The sequence below is a fragment of the Colius striatus genome, chromosome 2 (assembly GCF_028858725.1).
Source record: "Colius striatus isolate bColStr4 chromosome 2, bColStr4.1.hap1, whole genome shotgun sequence".
Taxonomy (NCBI): Eukaryota; Metazoa; Chordata; class Aves; order Coliiformes; family Coliidae; genus Colius; species Colius striatus.
In genome coordinates this window covers 86,707,744-86,722,589 of record NC_084760.1, presented here as the reverse complement: position 1 = coordinate 86,722,589, position 14,846 = coordinate 86,707,744, and the positions used below count along the sequence as shown (strand labels likewise).

At 39.3% G+C, this 14,846-nt stretch overlaps 1 protein-coding gene across 4 annotated transcripts in view; it reads right to left on the bottom strand.

Annotated features, from left to right (window-relative positions):
* MRPS10 (mitochondrial ribosomal protein S10) overlaps window positions 1–14,846 on the bottom strand; it is a 21,290-nt gene extending 6,444 nt beyond the window's left edge. For 2 of the 4 annotated variants that reach the window (XM_061991368.1, XM_061991369.1), the window contains exons 1-7: window positions 14,797–14,846; window positions 11,400–11,458; window positions 11,229–11,301; window positions 9,982–10,121; window positions 9,400–9,508; window positions 8,195–8,284; window positions 7,828–7,923 (exon numbers count right to left, since the gene is read on the bottom strand). In XM_061991368.1, the coding sequence (XP_061847352.1) occupies window positions 7,837–7,923; window positions 8,195–8,284; window positions 9,400–9,508; window positions 9,982–10,121; window positions 11,229–11,301; window positions 11,400–11,458; window positions 14,797–14,832 (594 nt within the window). In that variant the 5' untranslated portion in view covers window positions 14,833–14,846 and the 3' untranslated portion in view covers window positions 7,828–7,836. Of the gene's footprint in view, window positions 1–3,072; window positions 3,091–7,733; window positions 7,924–8,194; window positions 8,285–9,399; window positions 9,509–9,981; window positions 10,122–11,228; window positions 11,302–11,399; window positions 11,459–14,796 lie in introns of those variants that run through there. The other 2 variants (XM_061991370.1, XM_010206743.2) reach the window with 2 other exon arrangements.

The following is a 14,846-nucleotide window of genomic DNA, read 5'->3' as shown; positions in this document are numbered from 1 at the left end:
TATGCATTCCAGCCTGTATGCCAGAAATGGAAAACTCAATATGAAAGAAGGGGTAAAGACATAGCCCTAATCCTTCAGGGGACCCCAGGACAATAGATCCATTCTTTTCAGAGAGTGAAACTAGTTCTGCGGTGCATCTGTGCCCAGTTTGTTGAAAATTGTTTGGAGAGAGTATATAAGGTCAAGTTTTCCACCTCCTGGTGCCCTGCACTGGGACAGGTTAGTAAGTAAAAGTGAAGATATAGATTTGAATTAGATGCTAGAGAAAAGAGACAAGAAATCTGCATTATGACTTTATCTGCTTTTGGGTGGGTGCCAACATTAGGAAAGAATTGGTAGGTTTAAATTTGATTCTGTTTAGAACACTAGAATTCATTTTTCTCCAAGTAGGTAATGAACTGATCTAGGTCTTTATATCTGTTGTGTTCTCCTTGGATAATACAGAATGATTGTTTTGGTCTGAAAGTTTTATCACTGCATTTGAATTTTTTGATGGCAAACTAAACCTCCTGCTCTTCAATCTCTTACCAACATGACCATCCCGGGCTAAAAGCTGCTCTAATCCATTCCATGTATCTGAAGTTGTGGTGCATGTTTGGATTCTCATTGGCATTACTCAGCAATGATGTTACCATGTCTCCATAATATAGATATTTTAACTTTCTCTGAGCAAAGGGTGAAACTTTAGTACACTAATGGCTTAGGGGGAAAGACTAGTGAATATTTTCAGTAACTAACATGGAAAAGACTATTATTTTGAACTGGAAACATTTTAATACTGAAGGAAATAAGACTTAATATTTACAAGGCAGAAGGGAATGAAAGATGAGTGATGATAATGTGCTGATGTACAGAAGACTTCACATCAGCAGATATGATATACTGATTGCATGCTTTTAAAATAAAATGCCACTTGATAGTGATTTCAAGTAGAAAGAGGAAAATGTGTACTTTTTATCAATCACCGTTCTTGTAATTTGATAAAGAGTATTTCCAAAGAAAGGTACTTTTTGTTAGAAGCAGGAATTTTGGATTGAACAGTGAAACAGTAACTTCTTTTTCAGAGGAATGCAAAACCCCAAATCCCATAATGCTGTCCTCTTACTGTAGGAAAGTATGTAGAAAAGTGTTACAGAAGAGAAGAGTTACATGTGCTGTCTGCACCTACCTTAACAGATATGTTATTTATGTTAAAAAGGGGTTTTTAATATTCTTACAGAAAAAGTAATACCTCTCCGATTCCTATATCTGAAAGAAATTGTGTCAGTTGGGGTACTGAGGATCTATGGCCATACAGTAGCACAACCATTCCCTGGTGCATCAATGTGCTGCCATACACTCAAATCTTCCCAGAGCCTTTGGGATTTATTATGGTTGGCTTATGAATGACTGTCAGAAATGGAACTTCTACTTTTCACTACAAAAACAGGCATGGGCAAATACTGTTTTTTTAATGGGGAAAAAAAAAACAAATTGAACTTGAGAAGACCACAGCAAACAGAGGGAAACCTGAGGATGAAATGTTTCAATAGAAGCACAAAATCTCCCCAACTTTTATGACAGGAAAGATATATATAAAAGCCAGCTGTGCTATTTTTGTGGCTGCAAAAACATTGAAACTAGAGAAAGGGTGGCATTTCCTAATAGTGCTTGCTAGGAAAAGTCATGATCAGCATGTGGTTATATTCCAAGTTTCTAATTTTAAGAAACAAACGGTAGACTGTGCCTGTTTTAATGCTGACTGGAAGCAGTTTTAACTACAGATTTATATTACACAAAAACCAACACCTTTTTATGTCACAACTTCTTGAGTAAATGACTTTCCTTTGGACTTGCTGTATTTCCAGTGCTCCCTAGAATAACAGACTGATAGTACTTTTCTGGCACATGACATGCAGAGACTGGCAGGAAAGTCCTAAACCAAGAAGCTCATTGTATAGTCATATTAAACCTAACATGACAATTAGGTTGTAGTAGCGGTATGATATTCCAAGCATGACTGCCGACCTGTGGCATATATAACAAAGGGAAATACACACTCTAGAGCTCTTCAATGAAATGCTCAGAATAAATTCAGTCTGCATCTTTAAATACCTTACTAAATTATATAAGAATTAAGTGTTCCCAAATGAGTTTTGCACTGAAAGATACAGTCATATGGCAAATGAACCCTGGGTATCTTGGAAATACATGGTAGTTTACACTGTTTTTAACAATCTTTAGTCCTTAAGTAATAGGATTCTGCCACAAGTGCCTTTGTGCAGAACCTTCCCAATAATTTTAAATGGCTCAAAGAAAAGTAACTTAAGTGAATGCTTTTGATTTAAAGATTATTTTAAAAACCTGAACACTTTATTATATTGTTTATAAACAGTTGTCACATTATCTACATAATAGACTGGTCCATGTATTTTTTAACACCTCAAGTAGGCTGGCAGCTGTTAGTCACAAAGTACTTGTGGAAAGGAATCCACCTCCAGCTTACTGACAGTGACCAAGGATTTTAAAGATTGAGTGGACTCAAAAACTTTTCCAACTTCAGTGCCAATATTTATCACAACTCCTGTTTAGATTGAGACAGTCTAACCACTGAGTGAAGAAGCATCACTGTTGTATATGGCAACTGCTTTCACAATACATTTCTTAGTATTTGCTTGCAGTCTGTGGGTTGCTGTAACAGTTTTGCATGCCATTATTTTCTGTGATCCTTGGGAAAGTATTTTTCTCATACTCGGAGATAATGCTGGACCTCTACCCATACAAGCTTGAGGATGGTCATGAAATGGTCTTCCAATGGTGAGGAAATGTACTCAGAAAAGCACCATTTGCCTTCTGTTAATGCAAACAGTTTGGGTTGTCTGCCTTAGCCTTTAAATGAGGAAAATGTTATCAAATATTTGCTCATTAATCTGTCTGTGTTCTTGAGCATTTTCAGTTCTGTTCTATTAAAGATGTTCTCAAGTGCTCAGTCAGGGTATAACAGCAGGCTAGAACCAAATACAGCTACATGCAAGGCAGTAGGAGGAGCCTGACTGGATTTCAGACTAGAGGTGTCTAACCTTGAATGCCACGCACACATTACAGGGAAACCTGAAATGGGGGGAGGGAAAGCAAAGTTAATTAAGTTGAAGGTTTATGTTACCTAAGATCATATATAATAAAATTCCATCTAGAAAGACAGAGCATGAGTTTAACCAAGCATTATTAAATCTCCTCTGAATGACTGATTTAAGTTAAACTTGTTTGCTAGATGGGACTAATGAAGTATCAGACAGAGGTGAGAGCAGCAGTATTAAGAATTCTGATTACAGGGTGAGAATGAAGGCTACTGGATACTGTAAGTCAAGCTAAGCTACTGCATTCTGTCAAGCTTTTCATCCATCTTTCCTTTATTAAAAAGGCAGTAATACTGAACTGATCCTACAGACTTCATTGAGTTTCATGTCTGAAAGTCTCCCCCTCTCTCCTTAAGGGCGAAGTGCTAGTTTACACATAGTGATACTGACAGTGGTTTGACCCTCTCAGATTCAAACTGGAGTTCTAGAAAGGTAGGAATGCTTTGCTGTGATGCACAGAACATCCCATGTGGCATATGTTGCCTTCATTTCAGGGAAATGCCCTATGAAGGCACAAGTAGGCACTCCAGACGGGTATCATGTAAGCTTTGATGTCTTCCTTGTAAGAACACAATTGATCATGCTGAAATACTGATGTTTATAAATGGTATGAAGCATGGCATTTTTATTAACTTCCTCTGAAGTTCAACTATGCATTTTCTGATTTAAAATGAGATGAGATGGTCAGTAGGTAGAAAGATGGCTTGATACAAGATCTAAAGGAATGATTGAAGCATTGCTGTTGACACTTGTTAAGAAAGATGGCAGGACGCAAAACTAGAGAAGCACGTGAGAAAAGAACAGGAAAAGAAGTAAAGACTGGAAATAGTTTATCCAACAAAACAGTTTATCCAAAATTGTATAAGTGAGGATCAGGAACATGCTGAGAAAGTCAGAAGCCACATTAATGAATGGAAAAAGATGGTGAAATTGCATAGTGTTACGCAAATGCATAACTAAAGATGTTCTTATATCTTAGCAAATCCCTATATGTGAAGGGGAGGTGAGGCTAGAGGAAGCAGAGAAGTATCATAGTCTTTAAAATGGAGAAATTCCATATAGGGGAAAATATGGCCTATTGAGGTTAGTAGATGTCAGTGCTAGTAAATATTGGTCTAGAAAAGTCAGATTCCGCAATGGTCATTCTACTTTTTCAAAGTGGAGACGATCTGCAATGGCAGTTAGCTATGGCTCTGTCAACACAGTTAAGGTCCAGAGATCATGTCAAATGCATACTGGTTTTTCTCAACATACAATGAGGCAGACTTAGAACTGTCTGAATGACAGAGCACAGGGGGTGATGATCAATGGCACTGAGTCAAGTTGGAGGCCTGTGGCCACTGGGGTTCCATAGGGGTTGGTTCTGAGGCCCATTTTATTCAACATATCTGTCATCTACCTTGACTTCAGCAAGGCTTTTGCCACTTTCTACTACAACATCCTCATCAGAAAGCTAAGGCAGTGTGGGTTGGAGGAGTGGACAGTGAGGTGGATCGAGAGATGGCTGAATGACAGAGCCCAGAGGGTGGTGATCAATGGCACTGAATTGAGTTGGAGGCCTGAGGCCAGTGGGGTTCCACAGGGATTGGTTCTGAGGCCAGTCTTGTTCAACATCATCAATGACCTGGATGAGGGGACAGAGTGTACCCTCAGCAAGTTCCCTGATGACACCAAACTGGGAGGACTGGCTGATTCCCCAGAAGGCTGTGCTGCCATTCAGCAGGATCTCGACCGGCTTGAGAGTTGGGCAGAGAGGAACCTCACGAGGTTCAACAATGGCAAGTGCAAAGTCCTGCATCTGGGGAGGAACAACCCCGTGCACCAGTACAGGCTGGGGATTGACCTGATGGAGAGCAGCTCTGCAGAGAGAGATCTGGGAGTGCTGGTTGATAACAAAGTAAACATGAGCCAGCAATGTGCCCTTGTGGCCAAGAAGGCCAATGGCATCCTGGGATGCATCAAGAAAAGTGTGGCCAGCAGGTAAAGGGAGATTCTCCTCCTCTGCCCTGGTGAGGCCTTATCTGGAGTCCTGTGTCCAGTTCTGGGCTTGTCAGCTCAAGAGGTACAGGGAAGTGCTGGAGAGAGTCCAGCACAGGGCCACCAAGATTATCAGGGGACTGGAGCATCTTCCTTATGAGAAAAAGCTGTGGGATCTGGGGCTGTTCAGCATGGAGAAGACTGATGGGGGACCTCATTAATCATAGAATCATAGAATGGTCGGGGTTGGAAGGGACCTTTAGAGATCATCTAGTCCAACTCCCCTGCAGAAGCAGGTTCACCTAGATCAGGTCGCATTGGATCATATCCAGGTGGGTCTTGAAAACCTCCAAGTAAGGAGACTCCACAGCCCCTCTGGACAGCCTGTTCCACTGCTCCCTCACCCTCACAGTGAAATAGTTTTTTCTTATATTTAAGTGGAACTTTTTGTGTTCCAGCTTCATCCCATTACCCCTTGTCCTGTTCTAGCTAAGCTCAGCACTTCCCTGTACACTTCCCCTGCTCAGGAAGCTGTAGGTGTCATCCCTCAGCCTCCTTCTCTCCTAACTAGACAAACATATCAGACCTAGCCACTCCTCATAGGACCTGCATTCCATTCCAGTTCTCTCATTAGCTCTGTTAAACTCCTCTGAAGGCAGTGAGGATTGGAACTGCAGATAATGCTCCAGGTGAGACTGCTCAAATACTTGCAAGTATTTAAAAGGTGTTTGTCAAGAGGATGGGGTGACACTTTTTTCTGTGTCCAGTGATAGGACTAGAGGTAATGGACAAAAGCTGCACACAAAACCTTCCACTTAAAACTTAAGGAAAAACTTCTTTACTGTTCAGGTGAGAGAGCCCTGGCATAGGCTGCCCAGGGAGGGTGTGGAGTCTTCTTTTCTGGAGGTTTTCAAAACCTGCCTGGACATGTTCCTGTGTGACCTGAGCTAGGCAGACCCGCTTGAGCAGGGGGGTTGGACTAGATGATCTCTAGAGGTCCCTTCCAACCCCTACCATTCTATGATTTTGGGAAAAGCCAAGCTGTCTGGGCATTTAGCCAAAAACTGCAGGCTGAAAGTAGAACGCTAGAGACAATAAAAGAGAACCGTTTATTCTTAGCATACATCAACCTGAGAAGTACTAAGCACAGACACATTTTGATAATACCTATAGTGGCAGGTGGCTTATGCAAAACTAAAGCAGGGAAGCATGGCAAATTTAAAGAACATTTAATACAGACTTGAAAGAGGCTGTCCATATGAAGAACCAGCTTTTATTTAATCAGGTCAGATCACAGTTTCTTCCTTCACATTATATAGTGTCTGACATGTCTTTCAGAAATGCTATTATGACTGAATACTAGGAATGAGAGAAAGGATGCTTTCCTCAGCTTCAAGGAAAGCTAAAACCTTGAGGGGAAAACCATTCAAAGCCCTTATAGGAAGATAAGAGTGCTTAACTTTGTCATGAGTGATAGCAGCTATATTGATTAACTTGAAATATTTCTCCTGAACCAGCTCTGGGCCTCTTCACAGCTAGAAAATGCAGATAATCAAGCAGATTAATGCAGATGAATAAGCCTAGTTTATTGTCCTTCAGCTGTTGTCCATTTCTGTCTGATAATAGCACTATACTTTTTCTGTGATTGTATGAAGCTTTGAGCACTCTCAGTAACTGTGATCCAACCTCTCTGTTTGCCTTGCTCTGTGACCCAGCTGGCTGTTCCTTTGGTAAAATCTTTTAATAGTCGAATCAAAGCCAATCCCTTAATAACAAAGCAAATGCCTGCAGTTGTGTCCTTCCTGCTAACTTAGCACAGGCACAAGTGCTTGATGCAATCAGAAGGTGAAGTTGATGATGGCTTTGCACCTAGTATCATTTCCTTTATTCACAGTGGACTAATTTTCAAAGCATTTGAGTGCTTTTTTGCTATTTGCACTGTTCTTTCCCTGTAAGCAGAATTAGTGTCCAGCTAGACTGGCTTTCCACAATAACTAACCCAGACAGTTTAGAAAAATGCTGTGCCTTTCCTGTAGTTACCTGAAACACTTAATGCACTGTTTGTCCTATCCACAATGCGACTTCCAAGTATCCATTTGCTTAGCATTATGGTTCTATGCTTAATTTAAGCCTTCAGAAGTCTCGGATTTGTACTGTGATCACTATGTTCTTCTGTTAATAAGCAGTTACTAAGGGTAGAAAGAAGGCTAATGGAACTACAGAAGCCTAAGAAAGCACCAGTATGCCCTAGTGTCCTCTAAGATCTTAGTGTTTGACTTATTAAAAGTTAACAGACAAGCTTTAAGTACACCAGGGGTTCAGTCACTTCAGAGGAACTACTGCAAAAAAGTGTAAGAATCTGTTATCCCTAACCTTAAACATGAAGTGGATTTTGCAAGTCTTCCAGAATTCAGAAATCATTTAGTATCAAAAGAAGACTGAGAATGTGTATGTTTTACATATATGCAGACACAGGTATATGTATATATAAATAAAAAGATCTTTTATTTTTCTACAAACATATTATAGAAGGCCATAGTTCTCGATTGCAGAGTACAACCTTTTTCACACTGTAGCTGTTCAGTCTACACGTACTGGAGTTATGATCAAGAATAACTCAACGAAACAAGAGTTCATGCATTACTTTATATGAGAATTTTTATTTTACAGTAGACTGCCTCTGTAAATTAGGTTGATAGAGACAACTAATTTCAGCACTAATGGAGCCAAGTACCTGGTAAATTCATGACTTGACTTCAGTTTCTTCCACTTGAGGTAGTGTATCCCAAACTGGTTCCTGGATGTGTTCAGGTATTTTCTCTATCTTAGTCTAAAAACAAAGCAAAGTAACCATTTATTACACCAACTAGTTAACATCTAACTACCTTGCTTTATTCACGCTGGTTTGAAATATTTGTCAGATTTAAAATGCCACCTAGTGGCATTTTCACATATTACAGCTTCTTTACTATTTAATACTTTGGAAAATGTTCCTTCCAAACTACACACACCCGCCAACTTTCTGAAGACTTCAGTAGCTATTGGTACTTGCATCAGGATTTCATCTCATTAACAGTTAATACTTTGAGATGGAAACTTACCTTTTTTACTTCCATGGCAACCCCTTCAGGTAAGTTCCGTTGAACATACTCCAAGTAAACTGCAGCAGTACTGCTTGTTAGGTATTTTAACTAAAACAGAAATAATGAGCTTTTTTTTCCATGAACTATTATTAATACATGAAACAGAATACAAAAAGAAAAAAGAGTTTGCCCTAGATTCTCTAGGTCTTCCCATGGGACAAAACATCTTATAGGAAGGCAGCTTCCATAATATTGAGCAGAGGCAGCTGAACTGTACACAACTCTCTCAAGTCTACAGTATTTATTTCAGTCGACAGAACTGTACATATTGCCTGTGATCACACGCATTTATTACGATGGAAGCGGTGGATCTTAACGCTGCAAGTATCAGATGAAGCTGATTACGAGTTATACAATAATTATCAGCTTTTGTATACTCTTAAAGTTCAAACTCATTATATATCCTGCAACTCCAGAATTCGATTGAATTATTGCTTTTCTAGTTTCTCCAGGATGGCAGAAATGGTGCTTCTGGTCTGTGAGCATCTGTCTGTACCACACAAATGTCTGGGGACTTAAAGCAAAGTCCTATTTTGACAAGCACTGTGCAAATATATAGTTAAGACATCCAAGCAGCAAAAAGGCCGGCAGCAAATTTCAGTTCTAAGAAAGTCAACCACAGCTGCATTCTAAACCATACAGAAGTCTCTGTCATCAGCCATAAAACTAGTGGTTTGTATACACTTCCTTTCCTGTATTTCCCCTGCGTCGTTTTACTTTGCCACATGATGTTGCACATGGTGAAAGTATGCATGTTCAAAAACATCAGACAAACTCACAAAGAACGGAACTCTCAGTATCCAGTAATGACAATGATTTAGCTGCATCATCTTCCCTTCCTCAGAGGTCTCCTATACCTCTGATTCTTGGAAACCAAGAGCATAAAAAAGATAATCCTTGATTCTATCTTATTTTTTAAACATTCAGTTGATGGTCAAAATTAGCCTTTTAATCCAAAACTTATGCAGACTGTACTTTCAGAATAACTTCTGTTACATTTGATGTACCTGGGTCAGCTGTCTCCTGCTATCATCTGCACTCTCCTCCCCAGCCAGCAAACCAACAGTAAACAGGAAGTTTGTGTTCACTCCTGAACTATCATCTATTAGCATCTTTGAATTGTGCACTTAAAACATAGTTGGGTTTTTTTACATCTTTCTTACCTCCAAACAGGTGTAATGTGTTCTCATTTCATACTGAACTCTGTGCTTCTTGTAAATGTGTACAGATTTTAAAAGTGTGAATCGTTCTATCGTCTTTGGAGGTTTATGTCTGAACAAAGCACAAAAAGAAAATTTCATTTTATATAAAGGATACTAATACAAATTATCTGAAATACTATGCTGAAACCCCTGTACTTACATGACATTTAGAAGATCTACATGGAATTATTAAACACTGGTACAGTTTATTATTAACCCACATGGGTGTGGTTAATGCTCAGGTATTAACCAGCATTAGTTCAGGGAAGCTAGGGCACTGACAACTGTACTCAGAGCACTGTCAATATCCCTAATGTCAATAAAATGCACTTTTACTCTGTCAGAGCTGAGTGTAGAACTGCTGCTGCTTTCTCATGACTGTGCTGCCATCTCAGAAGTGTTAGATTTATAATCCTAGAACTAGATTACATCAGTTTTTCCAAAAAAAAAAAAAAAAACCACTTCTACGTGCAAAACCTAAATTCACAGTAGATGACATACGAAGCATCTGACACCACATCACTCTACAGATCAGATACTTACACTTTTTCGACAGAGATGCCAAGTTCATTAGCTGCAAGAACTGCAAAATATTCATAGCTGTCCAACACAGCTTTATCGTGGCCTTTAACTAAAACAGACAATCTCTTGTACAGTGTTTCTGGCTCATCTGAAATAGATACCTGCATGTTTAAAGAAAGGACAAGAGTTATCACCCTGTGTTCTCCTTAATTAATACATTCACTGCATATATGCTTCGGTTGTGTGCCCCATTTGTAAAAGAGGAAAAGACTCCACATGTTGTTGATGCTTATTTTAGTTTATCTGCAAAAAGCTGACAGTATTACCCTGATTGGCAGTTCTCATTCTTATCAGGGAAGGCAGAAATGTGAACAGATACTTCTGAACATTTAAGTAACATTTTTTGATCAGAAAAGGAAATGGAATGATAAGATAAATATAAGGGGTAAAAGAGCAGCAAAGGCAAGAGTTAAATTCATCTTAAAGCAAGTCTAGAGCAACAATACTTGTACTTTAAGTAGCAGTGTGAGACTACCTGAAATTCTCAGACATCAGTTACAAGGCTCCTTTAAAACACAGCAGGCTTCCTTGAGCAAATTATCCTTTATGTTTGTCCAGGTACATGTTTATGACCTTCGGTTAGAGCTTCTGATGGCCTGGGCTCACTGATCATCTGAAGCGCCTTGATGTGCCTAGGATTTTCCTACAGGCACACTCCCAGGCAGTTTAGCACAGTAAGTCCAGCACGAATCAGGCACAGCAGGAAGGCTGAGTCTGCACTGCAGATCTAACAGTGCCTATAATAAGATTTTAGCTTGCCTGCAATGTATCATACAGAATGAACCCATGTTTCTGAAGTTTTAGTCAAAACTGAGGCATTCAGATTCTTAAAATAAGACATCCACCACATGCCTTCATGAACTTCCCACCTCATCAGCCTCGGGCTTCCAGCTTCCAAGCCACAGACAAAGACCTTAGGCTGGCTAAGCTGCTACAGGTGCCGAGCTGACTGTGGCCAAAAAGCTAACATTTCATAGAGTTATAGCTGCACAGAGAATGAGGTAAGTGACTAAGTCAATTGCAAACTCTAAAAATCTTGCCAAAAGAAAAATATCTCAAATACCAACAATCTAAATTGTTTCTTTCCCCACAGAAAATCTGACATCGCTAAGACATAACTTTAAAAAACATGTAATAAAGGAAGATTTTCTGTTCACTTTCTTTTTTACTAAGACAATATTCAAAACTCTATTCGATAAAACATTTACCAAAGGATTAGTCTTAGGCTCCTGTGTATCAACATGGGATCCAGACAGCCGTGCTCCCATCAAGTCAGCGCTTCTAGAAATGTGGCATTGGGGAAAGCATAAAGTAAGTTGTTAAAAATAATTTCTTTTAGGGAGGGTGGAGAGAAGTGGAAAGGAGGGCCTCATACTTACGGAAGAATACACTGCTTTTGAGTAATTCTGCTTGCATAGTTGAAAGGAAAAGCTGACCCCTGTATAGAACAAATAGGTTTTAGGGTTTTTTTCCCCCAAAATGGAAAACAGACAGTTAATACAGCTTTAAAAAAAGGTTACTTTTTCTCACACCAGAGCATATCAAATTCCTAGGCACTGATCTGTCAAACTAGAAAGTTCGCTCTACTGGGAAACATCCAGGGAAACAGGCACACGGAAATGTATTTTAGTATACCATAGCACCAAAAGAAAGGAACGTATTAAGGGAATAATGTAACAGAATGCGCTTCTTATTGGTAAGGCACCTGAATTGCAATCACAAAGCATTTTTTAATCAGAAAAATTTATTTAGTGTGGCATCAGATAGTATTTCCCTATAGTATTTCCCTATGATGTTTTCTTTTCAGTTTTACTTTCATAGTACACTATATACTATATTTGCCAAGTGCTAAGTAGGATTTGCAATTGAAAACAGCATCCTATAAATGCAAAAATTCGACCTCTGACATTAACTGGAAATTTTTCATTTCCTTTCATCTTTTTTAGCAAGAAGTTGTGATTTTGAACACTTGTTCTTTTAAGGAGAACATTTCAGTAGAACTACTTTTATCAAGGAAATGAATCACATTTAAAAGATTACACATTTTTTCTGTGTTAAAAAGGGAATACGACTGTTAATCAAGACACTACTGTCTTTTGTAACAGAATAATCACACTCTTCTGAGCACTATGTGGCTTCTAGCTTCCTTCCACTAATTCTCAATTTGGCAAAGTTACAGACTACTTGATGGGAAAGAAAAAAAGGAAACAGAACTTGCACTTGCTTAAGAGAGACTTGTGGCAGAATATTGAAGCAAAATTAGCTACTTATCCAGCCCCTTGATACTTCTATTTAACACACACTGAAGGCTTTGCTTTAAGAGATAAGACAGATACCCCACACATCAGTTATATGGGAGACTGTATAATCAAAACATAAGAAAAAACCTAGAATTTACACTTTTCCAGGTAACCTTAATTTAGTCACTCGTGGATATTCATAACTAACTATATGATGCCATTAAGTCCCTAAGCTTCTCTAGCAGCATTATTTAGTCATTATACATCAGCAGCAAATGAAGCTGTTTTCTGAAATAATTCTGCTGCATTCACTATTCACCCTACAAATTCTGCATCCAATAAGATGACTGCAGAAAGAGGCAGCAGAGTTTCCTGTTTACAAAGCTTATAGTTGTTAGGAAAGCAGTGCTGTACGCTCACTTAAGGCACTGGTATTAAATTCTGAAGTCCATGACACACTAAGAAACTTTAGGAGCACTGACTGTTTGCTACTTTAGTTGATGATAATTCAGAACGTTTCAAAATTCACCCTGGGAACTCCTTGAGCCTTAATATGTAAAATTAAAGAAATTCCTCTAATAAAAGTGTCTTGATCTTTGCACCTCAATTCTGAAGACAGAATACTGTCTCCTATACTCAGCACCCTTACGAAGTATACTAACACCATCACCTGACATCACTTCAAGAAGCAGATGGGCCCATAAGCATAAATAAGATTGTGTTCAGTGCAGGCCTTAAATTGCATGTGCAAGTATATGGCACAGAATCTGATCTCAGATGATAAATGTAAGACTACTGACTGGAATTTTAAGTAAAAGTGGTACCTGTCTGGGGCGCAGGGTGGGGGCGGGGGGGGAGGGAAAGTAGGTTGTATGTACACAGACTCTGCTATGTATTCTTTTAACTGCTTGAGCTTGTCATACAGATTTATTATTTGCACACAAAGATATGTACACTTATTGTGTTACGTGGGTTTAGATACAAGAATTTCAGTCTTCATGTAATGAAGATGAATAAAACATGATAAAACAGGGGAGCTTTATCCCACACACTATGCTCTGCGGCCTTTACAGTAAGTTCTGATTGTATTATTCCCACGTGTCTTTTGTTACTAAAATTAATTATGCAAGTATGCATCAAGTGAAAATGTCCTGTAAAATAAAAATGCTCTGTGCACATTTTGACAAAATATCTCAAGAACCTCAGATAATAAAGATGGCATTTAGCAAATAGAAAAGTATATTTAAACACCCTCCTTTGTTCCCTGATTTAAACAGACAATACATTCTTGCTAATGGCCGTCACAGAAAGTGGAAACGACATCTAGACTGCAACATAACAGAATTCAATTTCCTGTGTGAACCAAGGCCTTGCACAGAACATTACCCTAATACAAAACAGCCTTCATTTTGTTTGGCTGAGAAATTCTGAAGTACTCAAGAAGAGACTGATGCCTGAAATGTATGCAAGTCTAGACACAGCACATAAAGAGAAGAGAGTTTAGGGCTTCAGAAAATGAATAGGAAACCCTCAACATCAAATTTTCTCCACTTGCAATTGCTCTTCAGAAGTCAAAGGTGATGTACCTTATAAAATGGAATTTTCATTTCAGCAACAGCAATGTGCCAGATTATCTTGAGAAACAGGCTCTGGCAGTTAGAAGGCGTTAATGCCGAGGATATCGTAACACTGTTTAGGTCAGGACAACCACGAATTAATAGCTTCACTGTGTGAACCTGACTATTGTGTATCCTTCAAGATGCACTAGAGACTGATAAGGAGGGAATCTCCTGCCTCAGACGGCCCAAAGGCTGGATGGTCGCTGAGTTAGTGTGAAGTCATCAAGCACCTGCAGTAACTGGGGGAAAGTAACTATGGCAGGGGGAGATTGTGACCACTGACTTGGAGACTACCTATCTAATTTATATCCCAGACCCAAAAGATGAGAGCAAAGGAACTAGGCATGTGTATTCATTTATGTACTAGGCAAAGAGACACTAAGCAATCACGATATAGAATACCAATACACGTGTATAAGATAATGTATGCTGAAGTTTTATGAATAACTACAGCACGTGAGGAACTGCTGGGAGTGCTAGCTTTGTAGATTTAACCACCTAGCATCCATATCTGCGCAAATATACAAAAAAATACCTCTGTTCTGTGTGTGTATATTGGCGTTTTGCACACTAGGCAAAAGATGCCATTTTCAGAACAACAGGAAAAAAAAGCAGAGAAAAAAAATGTATTACAAAACGTTTTGCTGCTTTTTTTTACGATATAACTTCAAGATCTGAAAACTTTAAGAATAGAAAGAGTCTTTGCATATAACCTGCAAATCCAATTCATCTGTTCATCATCCCTCACACTCAGAGCAACCGCCACAAAAACCGGACTACAGGAAAGTTTTAAGGACCCGTGACGCCCATGGCGGCGAGCAGAGACAAGGCCCTCTAGCTCTAAATCCCCAACTCGCCTAGAAAATAGGACGAGAAGAACGAAGCTCACTCATTCCCCGGCCACACACATTCCCCACCTGACAGATCCGCCGCCACAGCCACCCAGACGCCATCTTGTCTCCGCCCC